The sequence below is a fragment of the Leptonotus elevatus genome, chromosome 1 (genome assembly GCF_054856555.1).
Source record: "Leptonotus elevatus isolate MCC_2025b chromosome 1, RoL_Lele_1.0, whole genome shotgun sequence".
In the NCBI taxonomy this organism is placed as follows: Eukaryota; Metazoa; Chordata; class Actinopteri; order Syngnathiformes; family Syngnathidae; genus Leptonotus; species Leptonotus elevatus.
The window spans coordinates 11,915,010-11,929,962 of NC_141239.1; the positions used below are offsets into that span (position 1 = coordinate 11,915,010).

Below are 14,953 nucleotides of genomic sequence, written 5' to 3' on the forward strand. Positions count from 1 at the left end.
TGTAGGTGTGAAATGAATGAAGTAACCGAAAGAAGCCGTAAATAATAAAGAAGGGAGAGAAACATGAAAGAAGAAAAGCAGGAAAGGTGGGAGGGAGGAATGATGGCGTGAGGGAAGACAAAAGAATGAAGGACGGAAGGCTAGGAAGGTGAAGGAAACTAACAAGTGAAGAAAAGTGCGAGGGGCGGGGGATGGAAGAGGGGTGTAATAGAAGGGAGAGAGGAGGGAAAGAAACAGAGGAGACAGAAAGGGAAGGTGGAAGGATGGATGAAGGAGTTTAAGAAGGATGGAAGGAAAGAAGGGAAGAATTGTGGTAGGGAAGACTGAAAAAAAGGGAGGGAGGAAAGGAGGGACACCGCGTAAAATGAAGAAAAAGTTATGGAATGATGGATGGGAGGAAGGCTTGAAGAAAAAGTGAAGCAAGTAGGGTAAGAATTAAGGTAGGAAAGAAGGAAGGAAGATAGGATGGGAGGGTGGAAGGATGGATGGAAGATGAAAAAGGATGGAAGGAAAGAATGAGGAAATTAAGGGAAGGAAGATGAAAGGATAGAATGATGAAACGGAGGGAGGCAGGAAGAATTTAAGAATGAAAAGAAGGAATGGAAAGGATGTATGAAATTAATGATGAAAAGAAGGAAAAAAAGTAGAGAAGGAATAAGTGGAGGAAGGATCGAAGGTGAGTGTAAGGAAGGAAGGAAGGAATTTCAGGAGGGAGGGAAGAAGGATTAAATGATAAATGGAGGCAAGAAGGAAGGAAAAGGATGGGATGAAAGGAAAGATGGAATGAAGGGGAAAGTAAAGAAGGAAGGAGGGAAGGACAGATTGAGAAAAAGGTTATGTATGAAATGAAGTAAGGAAAGAAGTAAGGGTGGAAAGCAGGAATGCATATAGGAAGGGAGGGTGGAATGCTGGATGGAAGAAATGAAGGAAACAATGAAGGAATAAAGGCAGGGAGGGAAAGATGCAATGATGAAAGGAAGAAAGGGACAGAGGTAGGAAGTCTGAAAAAAGGATGAAAGGAAGGAAGGAACAGATGTATGAAAGAATGATGGAATGGAGGGGGAAAAGAAGGAAAGTGGAAAGGGTTGATAGAACAGGGTCATGTATTAAAGGTAGGAATGTAAGACAGAAAAAAAGGAAGGGAAGAAAGATAGAAGGAAGGAGGGAAATAAGGTAGGAAGTCAGGATGGAAGGAAAGAAGGAAGGTGTGAAGGTTGTATTGAAGGAAGAATGGAAACATGAATGTATGGAAGAATGAAGAAAGATGGAAGGATAAAAAGAAGAAAGGAAAAGGGGATGTTTGCAAGGAAGAAGGAAAGGAAGGAAAAAAGGACATGAGTAATATAGTTGAGATGTTTTACATGTATTTTATACATTCCTAACTTGTTTGTCGATTTATGTGACAGCTAAAAATGTGAATTTCAAACGACCTCATGATGGCCACAATTCATTTGAATTCTTACTGTTTTCCATGTGTGCCTTTTTTGACATACTTGTCCAAAACAATTTAATTCCACACTGCGTTACTTAGCGCTCCATTTGTCCTTCATTTCACTCTTGACAGACTGCTGCATATTTGACTCTTTTATTATCTTCTTACTTTACTTTGCCGGGACAAGTTAATAAAGATCTTTAATACAGAAGGGGGCAAAAAAGGCACAGCGGGGTGAGTAATTGTGTGACAGTAGAGCCTAAAAGCTTAATTAAAAAAATCATATGCTCAGTTGCTTTTACAGCACACAGCTCCTAACCTTGCAGAGAAGAAAAAAGAAGAAGAAGAGCCGCCAGCTCTTCTGAGGAGAAAATTCCATTTTTGCACACGTGAGTGTTCAAGGGCACCTCAGCAGTGAGATGGCAACTGTCCAGCACTCATTTTGGACAACAAAACATACACAAAAAGTCTGCTCGCCGCTGTTCAAATGGCAAAATGTTCCCAACCCCCTCCTTTAATGTGACCTATAATCTGGACAACTCAATTAAACAAAAGAAAGAAAGCCATATTTTCAAGAAAATAAACACCTGAGATAATGTGGTTGCACAAGTGTGCACACTCTCTTCTATTCTTGTATTCAGAGTTCGCCAGTCACATTCAAACTCACACCATTATTTAAAGTGCCATTGACGAATCCCAAATAAACGTCAGCTGTTCTATAGGCTGGAAACAGTATTACAGGATGCTTTTCTTTGACTTTTTGCTTGTTTTTGTTTTTGTTTGTTATTTTCTTCATGTTTGATGTCATTGCAGGAGGGTACCGATGAGGGCAAAGAAGAAAACGATCACAACTAAACTAGAAATGGAACACGCCATTCTTTACCTCTTCGATTGACCCAAGCGGTAATATGCATGTTTTTTGAAGGTGGGAGGAAGCTATAGTACTAAAGCTGGGATTCGAACCTGAACCTCAGAACCGCGATGCAGACGTTTATAAACACACATTTAATGTGCTGCTTTCCATCAATTAGGATTATTTATTATGAACGTAAAATACTTGACATATTTTACACCCACACGACCTTTCATTTTTTTCTACATCATCTTTTAATGACCACACCTGGGTTCAAATGTTTCAGCCTGAGCACATTAGCCACCTCAAACAGGTAATACTGACACATTACGTGTACAAACATGGCCAATGCGCTAATGTGGCTATTGTCCACAGTTTTCGCATGAATTGGCTGCATTTTGAATCTACAGACTATTTTGTGCAAGCTTAGCTCGGGGTGTAGTTGCACTAAATGACACAATAGCGTAATGCAACTTCACATATAGCGCACTAATTGACAAACATTTATGTAATCGTTGAACAAAAACATCTGTCTCTGACCAAAAAGGGGAGAAAACGAGCATTTGTGAAAAATCAGAACAGTCACTTTGATGCTGTTTTTTTTTTTTTTTTCCTTTCTAAAGAGCTCAGTATTGTTCATTCGGAAATGTCATCATCATTGCTCTTTATTTTATATATATATATATATATATATATATATATATATATATATATATATATATATATATATATATATATATAAAATTTGTATGAGTATGTGTATGTGCGTGCGTGCGTGTGTGCGTGCGTGCGTGTATTTGTTAGCTCACCAAAAACCTATTAGAAAAAATCCCATACCGTTCACCTAAACCGAACACCGCCGTCAGGAGACCCGAGGGGACCAAAGAAAACCAAGGAAGGTGAAATCCAGCACCGACCAGACACCACCCACCGGGCCACCCACCAGAATTCTTCCCCAACCCAAGAAACATCTAAATTCAAAACAACAAAAACAAAAATGAGAAAGTGATGACAAAAGTATTGTTTGCGGATATTTTACTATAAAACGCAGAGTGAGAGACAATGACTCGCTCACAGCTTGATCTGAACGTTGGTGACTTTTTTTTACATGGCGTTCCTCATTCCCTCCATGAAATGTGTCATCTTTTCTGATGATTGCGACATTTCATACAGCTACCTACTGTTGGAAAAAGGTGCTAAATTTATACCTGTAAGGGTCCAGTGGCTTGTTACCGGGTCAGTCCCCTCAAGGGTACAGCTATTGTAGCCTTTTAACAGGGTACATATTATATATATAGTCAAACCTGTACCCTTGGGTACTGTCTAGACCAGGGATGGGCAACTTTATTAAAATGATTCCCTTACCACACCCTGGTTGTATGTCGCTTAAAACACATTTTATCTTTATTTTTTAATATACAGTGGTCAACTTTATTTTACACTCGTAGGACGGTTCAGAAAGTATGCGACTTAAATATGGCCTGCAGTTAAAGGCTTTACGAAGCGGATAGAAAGGATGTTTTCACTGCAGTTGTCGATGCAATTGGTCCCTAATGAACATGACACGCACACACACACACACAACCCACTTCGGTCCAATTAAGTGAACACCACTCACTGCAGCGAGAAGTCCATTTATATTCAACGAGAGCTGGAGTGAGGACTATGGACGAGCCACTGAACAAATCAATAAGTAATATCGAGAGGATTTAAGTAGGGGCTCCACTGGACGTGCATCATCTTCGGGTATGTGTTTTACTACTATTAGCGAGGCGTGTAAGGTCACATCAAAACTGCAAACAAAAAAATGTGTCAAAATATTCAATAGGAGTACAAATGCGGAAATGTGCGGATGTTTTAGAAGTAATTGATCATCGAACTTTCCTTCCTGTAACAGAGGTTTCTCTTTCTTTCTTAGTTGGTGGCTGCCTTGGCTCCAAAAAACCTCTGACATCATCAAAACGATGTGTGTCAAGTCAAGAATTGTATTTAGCAGTCATGCCCATTCACAGCACAAGTTATCTCAAGGCACTTTACACATTGAGCAGGTCTAGAACCTGCAGTTGCTCAAGAAGAAGAGGAAGAAGAAGAAGAAACATTTTCTTTCAGACATAATATTGTGTTTAAGCATAAAGTTGAAGGACAGATGTACGCTCAAAATATCAAACAATGCCGTAGCAATCCTATTGGAAAAATAATCACAGTGAAATGCTGCGATACTACAAACGAAGTCCACGATGCAGTTATGCGGCAAAATGTGACAAGCGATATAGCGAAGGATGACTGCTTACACAGATCAGACTAGTACCACATCTGCATCAACTTGAACCAGGGAAACCCTGTTGCTGTATTAGGATGGGATGAGCTGAGTTTCTTGATCTCCACCCAGCACCAATGCATTAGGAGAGAAAGGTATGCTTGGATCACCATTTTTTGTTTTTTTTATGTTAGCTTGTTAGGTTTTACCCCGGAATAAAGCTAAGAAGACATTGAAAAAATTTGTTGCTAACAAGCTAGGGATGGCATTTTTGGACAGATCAGGGTAAAGATGCATATTTATATTGACTTAACTGTTACAATGTGCTTGAATTGGGGACAAGCGGAGGAACCAGCAGTTGGCTAGGACTGTTTGGTTTTAATGGATGACTGCTTTCGGCATTAGAATTTGGAGAAAATCTAGATAAAGATAGAGATAAGGGATTGTTTTAAATCGACACTCACTTTATAATGCATATTTACTGCCACTTATAGGCCTGGAGTGGAACGGCATCAGACTGCAAGTCATGATTCTCAATGACATGAATCAATAGTGGGGTCTCCATCCACCCATTTTTATTCAAAATTTCAAGAAATCGGAAAATAAACCTGACTGGAAAGGCTAGAAATTTGGAAAAAGGCCCAAAATTCGCAAAATACGTTTTTAATACGCTTGGAGAGGGTGGATTTTTAAACGTAAAGAAAAAAGGAAAATGCGAATTTGGGCTATAGAAACAAGACAAGACCGGATACACGTCATACGTTTTGACCGGCTATTACGTTACACCTACGTTTGTAGCCACAAATCAATGAAAGACGTTGATAAAGTAAGGTATGGGGCGGGGGAGGCGACTTTTTGGAATTAATTAAAGAAGCGAATTTTAGATGCAATTTTAGATGGAAAACAGCAAAGAAAGGCTACGGTTTATTAAGAATTACAAAAGCAAACTCATACAATGTCATCGCACGACGCAGTCGCTTCCTGTTGTCCTTCTTCTTTTAAATTACTGGTGGATCACATCGCTATGGTGTATACCGCCGAGTCAACTCTCAATTTTCGCAAAAGAAGAACAGATGGAAACGGACATAAGTCGTATCTCCGTTTTGCGCATTTTCACAACATTAACCGTCCACCATCAAAACTTAGTGGAGGTCTAGTAGTAATGGTGTAGAGATACTAATAACTTAAAAAACCCGCAATTTCAATATTTAAAAAATAATCATGTTAGTAGGGCTGGGTATCGATTCTGATTTCCAAAATCGATTCGATTCAGAAAGGCCCGATTCACGATTCACATTGATTTTCAATTCAGTTAAGGATTTCATGCAGTACCCATTTTACTTTTATTTGGAAGACTTGCAAATTGTAGAAACTTCTTTCTCTTACTTGGTGCATTAAGAAAATATATATAATTTAATCCAATGCAGTTAAATGAATCATTAAACATGACCTGATCAAAACAATAAATCCATCCATCCATCCATTTTCTTAACCGCTTTTCCTCACAAGGGTCGCAGGGGGCGCTGGAGCCTATCCAAGCTGGCTTCGGGCAGTAGGCGGGGTACACCCTGAACTGGTTGCCAGCCAATCGCAGGGCACACGGAGACGAACAACCATCCACACTCACAATCACACCTATGGACAATTTGGAGTGTTCAAGTAACCTGCCATGCATGTCCTTGGAATGTGGGAGGAAACCGGAGTACCCGGAGAAAACCCACGCAAACTCCACCCAGGAAAGCCGAAGCCCAGACTCGATCTCACGTCCTCTGCACTGGGAGGCGGACGTGCTAACCAGTCATCCATCCTGCCGCCCAAAACAATAAATAATAATTGAAATCAATTACAACTACAGTGCTATGTAAATAAAGTGGTAAAACACTAACACTAACCCTAACCCAAATCACGACATTCACATTCCTGTGATGGTTTTTATGCTAAGGTTCCAGTGGTTAATAAATAAATAAAAACAAATTGACATAAGAGACACAGTCATAGGTGCATAATTATCGCAGTCTTTCACTTTTTCTTTCATTTAATGTACAATTACTGTCACATGCATGCACTCCGTTTAATAATGTGGCGGTAATGCACCAAACGCACCTGTCAACCGCGATAAGAAAGAAGAAGAAGTCATGCATTACCGCCAGTGGCCTTCATAGCCATAGGTATCTATGCTAAAGAAGGGGGCGCTAATGAACCAAAAGTATTTGACAACCATCAAATGGAAGTAGAAGAAGTAGTCCGTAGTCTTGTGTATAGTGTAGTATGACTTATTTACTATTTAGAGCCGCAAGATGCACAGTAAACGACCAGGATTCTACTTTTGGCTCCAATGTGACGCAGAATTTCAATTAAGGTAAGCCATTTAAAACTACTGCAAAAAAGAAAAGCTTTTCCATAGTGCATCTGTCTAAACAGTGTGTGTTTGCATGTGTGTATTTCCGGAGAGGGAGACCCGCGATGCGATCCGCTTGAATTCAAACGCAGCCCATTTTTGAAGTTACATAGCAATCAGCAGCTCGGAGCAGCTCATGCTTGAGCTGTTTCCTTTCTTACATTTTCTTTAATGTCCCTCTAATCCGAATAGTGCAGATTAATTGAGGGGTACTCTTCATGAATAATATAACACGAGATCAACGTTACCTAACGACTGTCCAGCAATGACCCTGTTGTTCTCGCTCGCCACGGCTGCCCGGGCGTTCCTTTCGCTGGCATACTGGACGAAGGCGTAGCCCTTGTGCAAGGAGCATCCCACAATCTTGCCGTACTTGGCAAAGATGGCTTCAATGTCCGCCTTGCTCACCACCGCCGTGTTGAGATTGCCGATGAAGACACGGGAGTTGAGTGAACGCGGGTCATTCTTGTTGGTCACGTTGCTGGTCTGGCTCTTGCCGGTCATTCTAGACCTGCCGCAGTGCCTGCTGGATAAAAACCAGGGACGTTGTTATTGCATCTATTGAAACATGCCGCCAAATAATGTACGATCATCTTTAATACTGTACAGGTACCGTGCTAAGTGTCCACATGTTAAAGGGGAAGCCAACCTTAAACATTTCTTGAAAATAATATGTTATATGTGACCTCACTAGTCTAAACATGACATTCTGATTAATATTACATTTGTGGAAGTTATGAAGCAAAATCCAGCCGTTTTTATCCCTCTCAGGGGGCGGCCATTTTGCCACTTGCTGTCGACTGAAGATGACATCACAGTTGCTCAGGGCTCACCAATCACAGCTCATCTGTTTTCTGTAGCTGAGCTGTGATTGTGGTTGTTACATGAGACCTGTGCAACTGTGATGTCATTTTCACTTGGGGGAGATGGGTGGGGGGTTCTGACATCCCCTTAAACTCATTTGCTCCCCAAAAGGTATAAAAACGTTCTATTTTTACCATGGTCCCAACACGTATTTATAATTTTTTTTTATGTTTTATGGGTTTTTTTTATGCTAGAGCACTGGTTCTCCCCGGTCCTCGAGTACCCCTATCCAGCCTGTTTTCCATGACTGTGTCCGAGTGTCCACCCTTATCCCCTAACCACTACATAGCCCCACACTATGTAGTGGTCTAATATGTAATGCCCTCATTCTGTTTGACGAATCGGACAGCCAGCTCACTACTTTCTCCTTGTCGCATATCACTTGACCACTGTAACGGTCATGACGCACTGGTGCATAACTCTCCGACTATTTATTGTGAATGAAAATGTTTTAAAACTGTACTTTAGTTCCTTTGTTGTAAATATTTTCAACTATAATGCATTAATTATTTATGTAGTATATATTAATGCATCACTTTAATTCCCGTGCTTGCGCTGTCGCTCGCGCCATGTTTTTTCTCATACTCGCAATGCATTGTGGTCTATATTAACCCGTTTGAGTGAACATCGATGTTTGCTACTTTGCATTGTGGGTAATTATGAGTGCCCCTCATATTCTTTCCTGGACATTCGGACGCCACTACAAAATGGCGTGACCCCTCAGTAGGGCACTATATAGGGAGTAGGGTGCAAATTCAGAGACAGCTCATGTCTCCTACAGCCAACACAGCTGAGGATCATTATCGGCTTCATGCTGAGATTGCTGATTAGCTGATCGTTTGAAACACCTGTGTTGGTTGTGGGAGACATGGAAAACAGGCTAGATAAGGGTACTTGAGGACCGCGGTTGAGAACCACTGTGCTAGAGCATACAAAAGGCTTTGATGCAGCCTCTAACCTGAAGAGGGCGTTAAAGCAATGGTAGTTATTACAAAAAAAAAACAGTCAGCAGGTGGCAGCAGAGCAAAAGAGATCAACCGGGGCCATGTAGAAAAAAAGCTAATTTACCCACAGTTCTAAACAGATTTGTGAATAATGATGAAACTTAGCTATATTCTAATGCTAATTGCTGTAAAACGGAAACAGACAGAAATATATATTTTTCCTGATAAAAGAAGAGAATCTTTCTTTTGGTAGGTTCCATGTTTTTATAGCAATGGAACACAATATTCTGTGGGCCTTGCAAAACCAGTCAATATCCAGTAAAACAGCCGGGAGCAAAGGGGGTTGCTTCAATGAAAATGGCTGGGAATCTCCATCTCGGAGATGGTTTGTATGCTTTGCATTGTGTTGCTGTTTTGGTTAATAAAAGAACGCCAATGATGGCATCTATCAACCGAGATGATTACTACATGTGTTGTTGTTTTTCCTGATGGAAAGGTGTCTATTTGAGGAAGTTTTATTTTTCAGATTTTTGTATTAAATATGGTAAAAAATAGAGAAAATCTGACCTCTAAAAATCTATACAGTGGTTCCTTGAGATACGGGTTTGAGCTATTTCTTGCCTCATAATTCAAAACATTTGTCTCTCAAATCATCTTTCTCAATTGAAATGAATGGAAATGCTATTTGTTCCATTCGAGCCTCACAAACGAAAACAAAAAAAATGGTAATGTGTTTTTTAATGAGAAATTTTTATATGAACATACAGTAACAACAGAATTAAAACATCTGCCACATCTCATTTGCACTCGTAAGTCAAACCAACAAAAAGTCAAATCTGCTAATCGACAGCTTGTATCTCGAAAACCTTTCCAATTTCTTGTAGCTGTCATAAGGTAAAAGCACTACTTTTATGTCAGGCACGGCTTTGGCGCCATCTTATACATGGTAGTTAGTTTCACAAAAAGCGCAAAACAGTGAATAGGTGAGTTTGTCAGTGGATAACGGAGGAAGGCTATCTTTTAACATGTGAATTTGTCAATAGGCAGGAGAGCACTCTATTCATGTTTCATGATGACAGATGCACGCACATCTATAAGTGCTAGGCCTCGTTTAGAAATAACACATTTTCACACTTGTTAATGTCACGCTCTATATGCTTCCTTCCTGCATGAGGTGCGAACTGTCTTGGTAAAAAAAAAAAGAGAAAAGAATAAAAGATGTATGGGGAGATTTGAACAAGTTTTCCTGGAGGTGCACGTCAGTCAGACAAATCACCTGCACTGAGTGAGCCCCGCGGCAGGTAATGCTTTTTACGTGTTAACAGTGCTTCATGGCGTGTTTATATCCTCCCTGCACCACGACGCGTTTGTTCCCATCATGCCGCATGCTGCCGAGGGGATCAGCAGGTCTGATTGTAACAAGAGGGAAGAAGACGTTTTGGGGGTCTCGCAGAGTTTATTCCCACATTCAAGGATCATTAATATTCATGGTGAAGAGCATATGAGCGTGAACAGTTTGCGTCGTCATAATTGGCAGCAAAGGACAATGACGGCAATAGACATCATTCAACACATGTAAACAACCATCAATCCAAACTACTTGAACACTATTACATCTCATTCAATACGCATCCATCTATTCAAACATCAATCTGTCTTTCAAACCATCCAATTATCCATCCTTTGAACAATGCATCCACCTTTCCTTTTGATTCCACTATTCCATCAAGCTGTACTTTCAGTCATCAATTATTCATTCTTCTGTTATTCCATCCATCGATCCTTGCATCCATTCGTCTTTCGCACCATCCTCCATTCATCCATGCAGCAATCCTTCACATGATCATCAAATTATCCTTCTATTTATCCATGCATTCTCCTTTATTTCCTTTCACTCACTCATCCCTCTTTCACTTGAACCATCCATCCAACTACTTTATACTTCCATGCATCCTTCGAACCATCCATCCTAATCTGTTGAGGGTACTGGTACTGGAGCCTCCTACACTCTATTTAACCTTCTTCCAATCAGTTAAAAAATCCACCAGACAATTCAACCTCATTTTATCTGTCCTGTCTTTCATCATCTATTCATTATCCAGATACAGGAACTTCCAACCAACCATCCAGCCATCCTAAACGTCCACATTAGCCAACTGCCAAACTACATCCATCTCATCATCTGACTCTTCTTCTATCCATTGATCTAGTTATCCAAGTACACATCTATCATCCAACATTCAACCATCCATCCACCCTTCCATCTACAATCCATCACCCCATTGAAATCCACTTATCCATCCATCCATCATAATTTCCAAGAAAGATGCAAGTCAGCTCAACCTGCCAATGATTTATTTATCCCAACAAATACCGACAGGACTCTGGATTGAAACTTAAGAACGCTAAAAGGATGGTAAGATGTGATATCTATAGGTAGGAAGAATATATTTCCCAGCGGAGCATGCTGAATGCACAGATTCCCTTTCAACCTGGCAATATTCTCTACAGTAGATTTCCCTTCAGGATACCACACAATTTTACATTAAAACCACACACACACACACACACAAAAATGGAGGACAACTGCAGCTTTGTTGAGTTGATTAACCTAAAAGTTTGCGAGAGCACAAAGTCCGACAAAGCCCATAGTTGCGAGCGCTGGGGTCATTAGACGGTTGATTATGCAAGCATGAGCACATTTAAGCAGACTTAATTGGACAAAGCCGGGAGCCGCTGAATTGAAGCCCATGCTGAGCACAAAGGGGTTACAGAGTAGGCCTCTGCTAGTTAATTAGCTGAAAAGAAGAAAGTGTGAGGAAATGTACATGTACGCTCAACTATGTTGTATGTATGCTAATTGGAATTAGTAATGCTTCTATATATATGATTTCTTAGTGAGTATATCAGTTTTGTTTTATTTTTAGAACAAACTTGCCTAGTTCATCTTAGAAGAACAATGTTTGAACAATCATTGGAAAGCAATGCATCATGGGGTAGTGAAAGAACTATAGCTGCAGGGGGAAAAGGTCAGCGCAGAACACATCATCCATCCATCTAACCATCCATCCATCCATCCATCCATCCATCTTGCTTTCCATCCAAACAACTAACATCAATCTACACTGGGGAGTGTAGTGTACTGCAGATGTATTTTTTTTTTTTTTAGAGAGAGCTCAGTATTGTTCATTCGGTAATCTTACCTATTCAACATGTCATCATCATTGCTCTCTCTATTTATTATTTGTGTGTGTGTGCGTGCGTGTGACTTTGTGCTCATTAATTCACCTGAAACCTATTAAAAATCCCATACCCTTCACCTAAACCGAATAATTCAGAATCCCGATAGTCGTGAAGTAGTCAGGAGACCCAAGGAGTGATCAAAGAAAAGAGAGAAAAGTGAAATCCAGCACCGACCAGACACCACCTTCTACCCACAGGGTTACAAACCAGATTATTTTACCAACCCCAAAAACATGTAAACTCCAACAAATTAGAGAGACCTCAAGAGACCAAAGGAAAGACTAAAGAAAGGAAGGAAGGCTAGATAAGGCAGAGTGAGATCCACAGACATCAGCCTCCACCGATTCAGCGACCAGAGGAAGAAGCAGATTGTGTTTGAATTTCGGTAGATGCTGGTGTGGTGGATCTGGCATGCATGAAAAACCTCCACCAAAGAGGGGAGCCGTCGACCGTGCCCCGCGGGGGCCACCGGCCAGAGAGCAAACCACCGGCCAACAGCCCCTGCTCCCCCCCACGACCCTGTCTCCACCCTACCCCACCCTCCTCAGGGAGTGTGTTATGTGCCCTACGTGTGCAAAACTAGTGGAGTGAGTAAAGAGGAGCGACCACACAATACCCCCATCCGCCCGCCCGGTGGAGCCCCCGGCCCAAGGGAGGGGGAGGAAGTGGGACAGGGGAGGGGGACGGGACGGGGGGGATACAACAAGAAGGGGAAGGGACGGCAGCAGGGCAGCAGGAAGAGAGGGGAGGAAGAGAAAGGGTGACGAGGGAGAAGGAAGCGGGAGACGGAGAAAGACGGGCGGGGGGAGGTGAGGAGGGGAGTGATATTTACTTGAAAAAGCTTTATAAAGGTTGATGCACTCAAAAAGTCCAAGTACATTTGACAAGGAGTTTAACTGGAATTTCTGGTGTAAAAAAAACGTTACTATATATTTTTCCAAGTAATTTACTAGACGTTTTCAAGTAAATATGAATCCCAATTTTTTTCAGTGTATCGTTTTCTTCAGCCATCCATCAACTCCATCCACCTAACCAACTACACAAACAGCATAAATACTACCATTATAGATCTTTTTATTCATCCATCCATCCATACTGTATCCTTTTATTTACCTATCCATCCATAATCTATCCTTTCATCATCCATCCATCCATCCACCATTTTCCTCACAACTGCTCAATAAAATCCCAGACACACTTGAAGATTTCATAGAAAATCTTGCAAGAAGAGTGCAGAGGGTGGATAAAAACTCCATATTTTCTTCCACGTTCACTTCCTGTTGTTGTATCCGTCCTTCCTGTGACTGCGTTCTCACTCTCGTTTATTTCCCTGCAGGTTTCCAATCTTCTCACCCCACCACCTAAAACATTCCATCTCCATCCTCTGCCTGCTCTCCACCACTACCAAGAGCAGCAGGAGCAGCATAAAAAGCCCGAGGCAGAGTTGAGTGTTATTTTCTCTTTAATCATCCTACAAGTGCTGCTTTATTCATTGCAAATTCCATCTGTTCTAACAGGCTATGCTTGCTCTGAAATATACGTGCTACTTTGGCATCAAATTAAAGTGCCTTACAAATAAGAACCACCCGGCAAACATAAAGCTCCCTGTCTTGGTCCCCGGTCATAATAATGTTGGCAGTTTTTAACATTATTATTTTTCCTTTTTGACTTGCGCTCAGTTCCCCCACAAGCCCAACGGCAAGGATTCAAAAGATGTGATCTTTGTCCCGTGTGTTCACGCCGGGTGGGCTCATGAGACATTTAGGAGACATCTAACGAGCCTTTCAAGCCGTCAAAACTTTTGTCGTCAGTTTTTACCTAGCTAAAAATACATTCATGCATGCTACACTCATCAGCCAGCTCATTAGGTACACTATTGTGTAAATATGTGATTTTAGAGGGGAACAGTAATTTTTACAAGATGAAACAAGATTTTACATTTTTTTTATTGTAAATTTACTTCACTTTATCAAAAAAAAAAACGTTTTATGATCTAATTATTAAGCAAAGTTTTTTTGTTTTTTTTTACAGGAAATTGTTTTAATAATAAAGTCAAATTAATGTGAAGAAGTTTGGGACTGGTTGCCAGCTAAACACACAAACATGAAAGGCGGAGTGCCTGGAGAAAACCCATATTCAGAGGTACAATGAAATGTAAGTTAGAATAAGAGAGTAAAAGCGGGACAAAGCAAGAACGACCTCCACGTGGCGTCACTTGAATGCGACATTGTCTAGCAGCCAGCTGGGTTATGGCGGAACTAACCTTCTGCCTGCAGAAAGTTGAAATTGGGCGACTCTACTCCAGTATTAAGTCCAGCCAACTATGAGCAAATCTAAATTAACAACATACAAATAAATAAGTGTGTAAACGGGATCACTGACATTAGAAGCCAGGATGTCGCGCACGGTAACTGGAGTTGCAACAGCAGCAGGCGACGATCGTGGGGCTTCCGGGACCGTCATCCATTAACCACGACCCCAATTGCAGAAAAAAAAATCTCCGTTCCAAAGAATCTGAGATAGAGGTTTGAAACATGCGTACACTGTTTCAAGTGGGGAAACTGGACAATGTAATATATTAAATTAACGGAATGAAAATTGAATGCTTAGGCCTATGTGAATAGCTAAATGCAGGCAAGTTCTACAAGGAAGGCATTTTCGACTCGAGGCATAGAACACCAACAAGGGGTCGGCTTGATTCTTGACAAGCATTTTGGCAGCTCCACCCACTCGTTTTGGCTGAAATCAGAGCGGGTGCTGATGGCTACACTCAAAGCTAGCCCATTCAAAGCCAACATTATTGTTATTTATGCGGCCACAGCGGAGGCAGACGATCAGACCATCGATCGAAAGAATTTGAAGAGGTCTACCCTAGCTGCAAATTGGACAAAATCAACATCGTCATCATGGGTGACTGGGAACGCCAAGGTTGGGTCGGAAAAAGACAAGATTGTAATGGGAG

The 14,953-nt window shown here is 41.1% G+C and overlaps 1 protein-coding gene and 1 long non-coding RNA gene across 12 annotated transcripts in view; one reads left to right on the forward strand and one right to left on the reverse strand.

Moving 5' to 3' along the window:
- Positions 1-14,953, reverse strand: part of ralyla (RALY RNA binding protein like a) — a 72,571-nt gene that overhangs the window by 28,716 nt on the left and 28,902 nt on the right. For 6 of the 8 annotated variants that reach the window (XR_015095948.1, XM_086084652.1, XM_086084670.1 and 3 more), the window contains one exon: positions 7,189-7,466. Coding sequence is in view for 7 of the 8 variants with exons in the window: in XM_086084652.1 (XP_085940778.1) it covers positions 7,189-7,444 (256 nt within the window). In the remaining variant the exon portion in view is untranslated. The remainder of the gene's footprint in view (positions 1-7,188; positions 7,467-14,953) is intronic. The other 2 variants (XM_086084662.1, XM_086084679.1) reach the window with 1 other exon arrangement.
- The window catches only part of LOC147180901 (uncharacterized), a 59,945-nt gene continuing 51,764 nt past the window's right edge, over positions 6,773-14,953 (forward strand). For all 4 annotated transcript variants that reach the window (XR_015095950.1, XR_015095951.1, XR_015095953.1 and 1 more), the window contains exons 1-2: positions 6,773-6,901; positions 13,328-13,434. This is a non-coding gene — a long non-coding RNA (uncharacterized LOC147180901). The remainder of the gene's footprint in view (positions 6,902-13,327; positions 13,435-14,953) is intronic.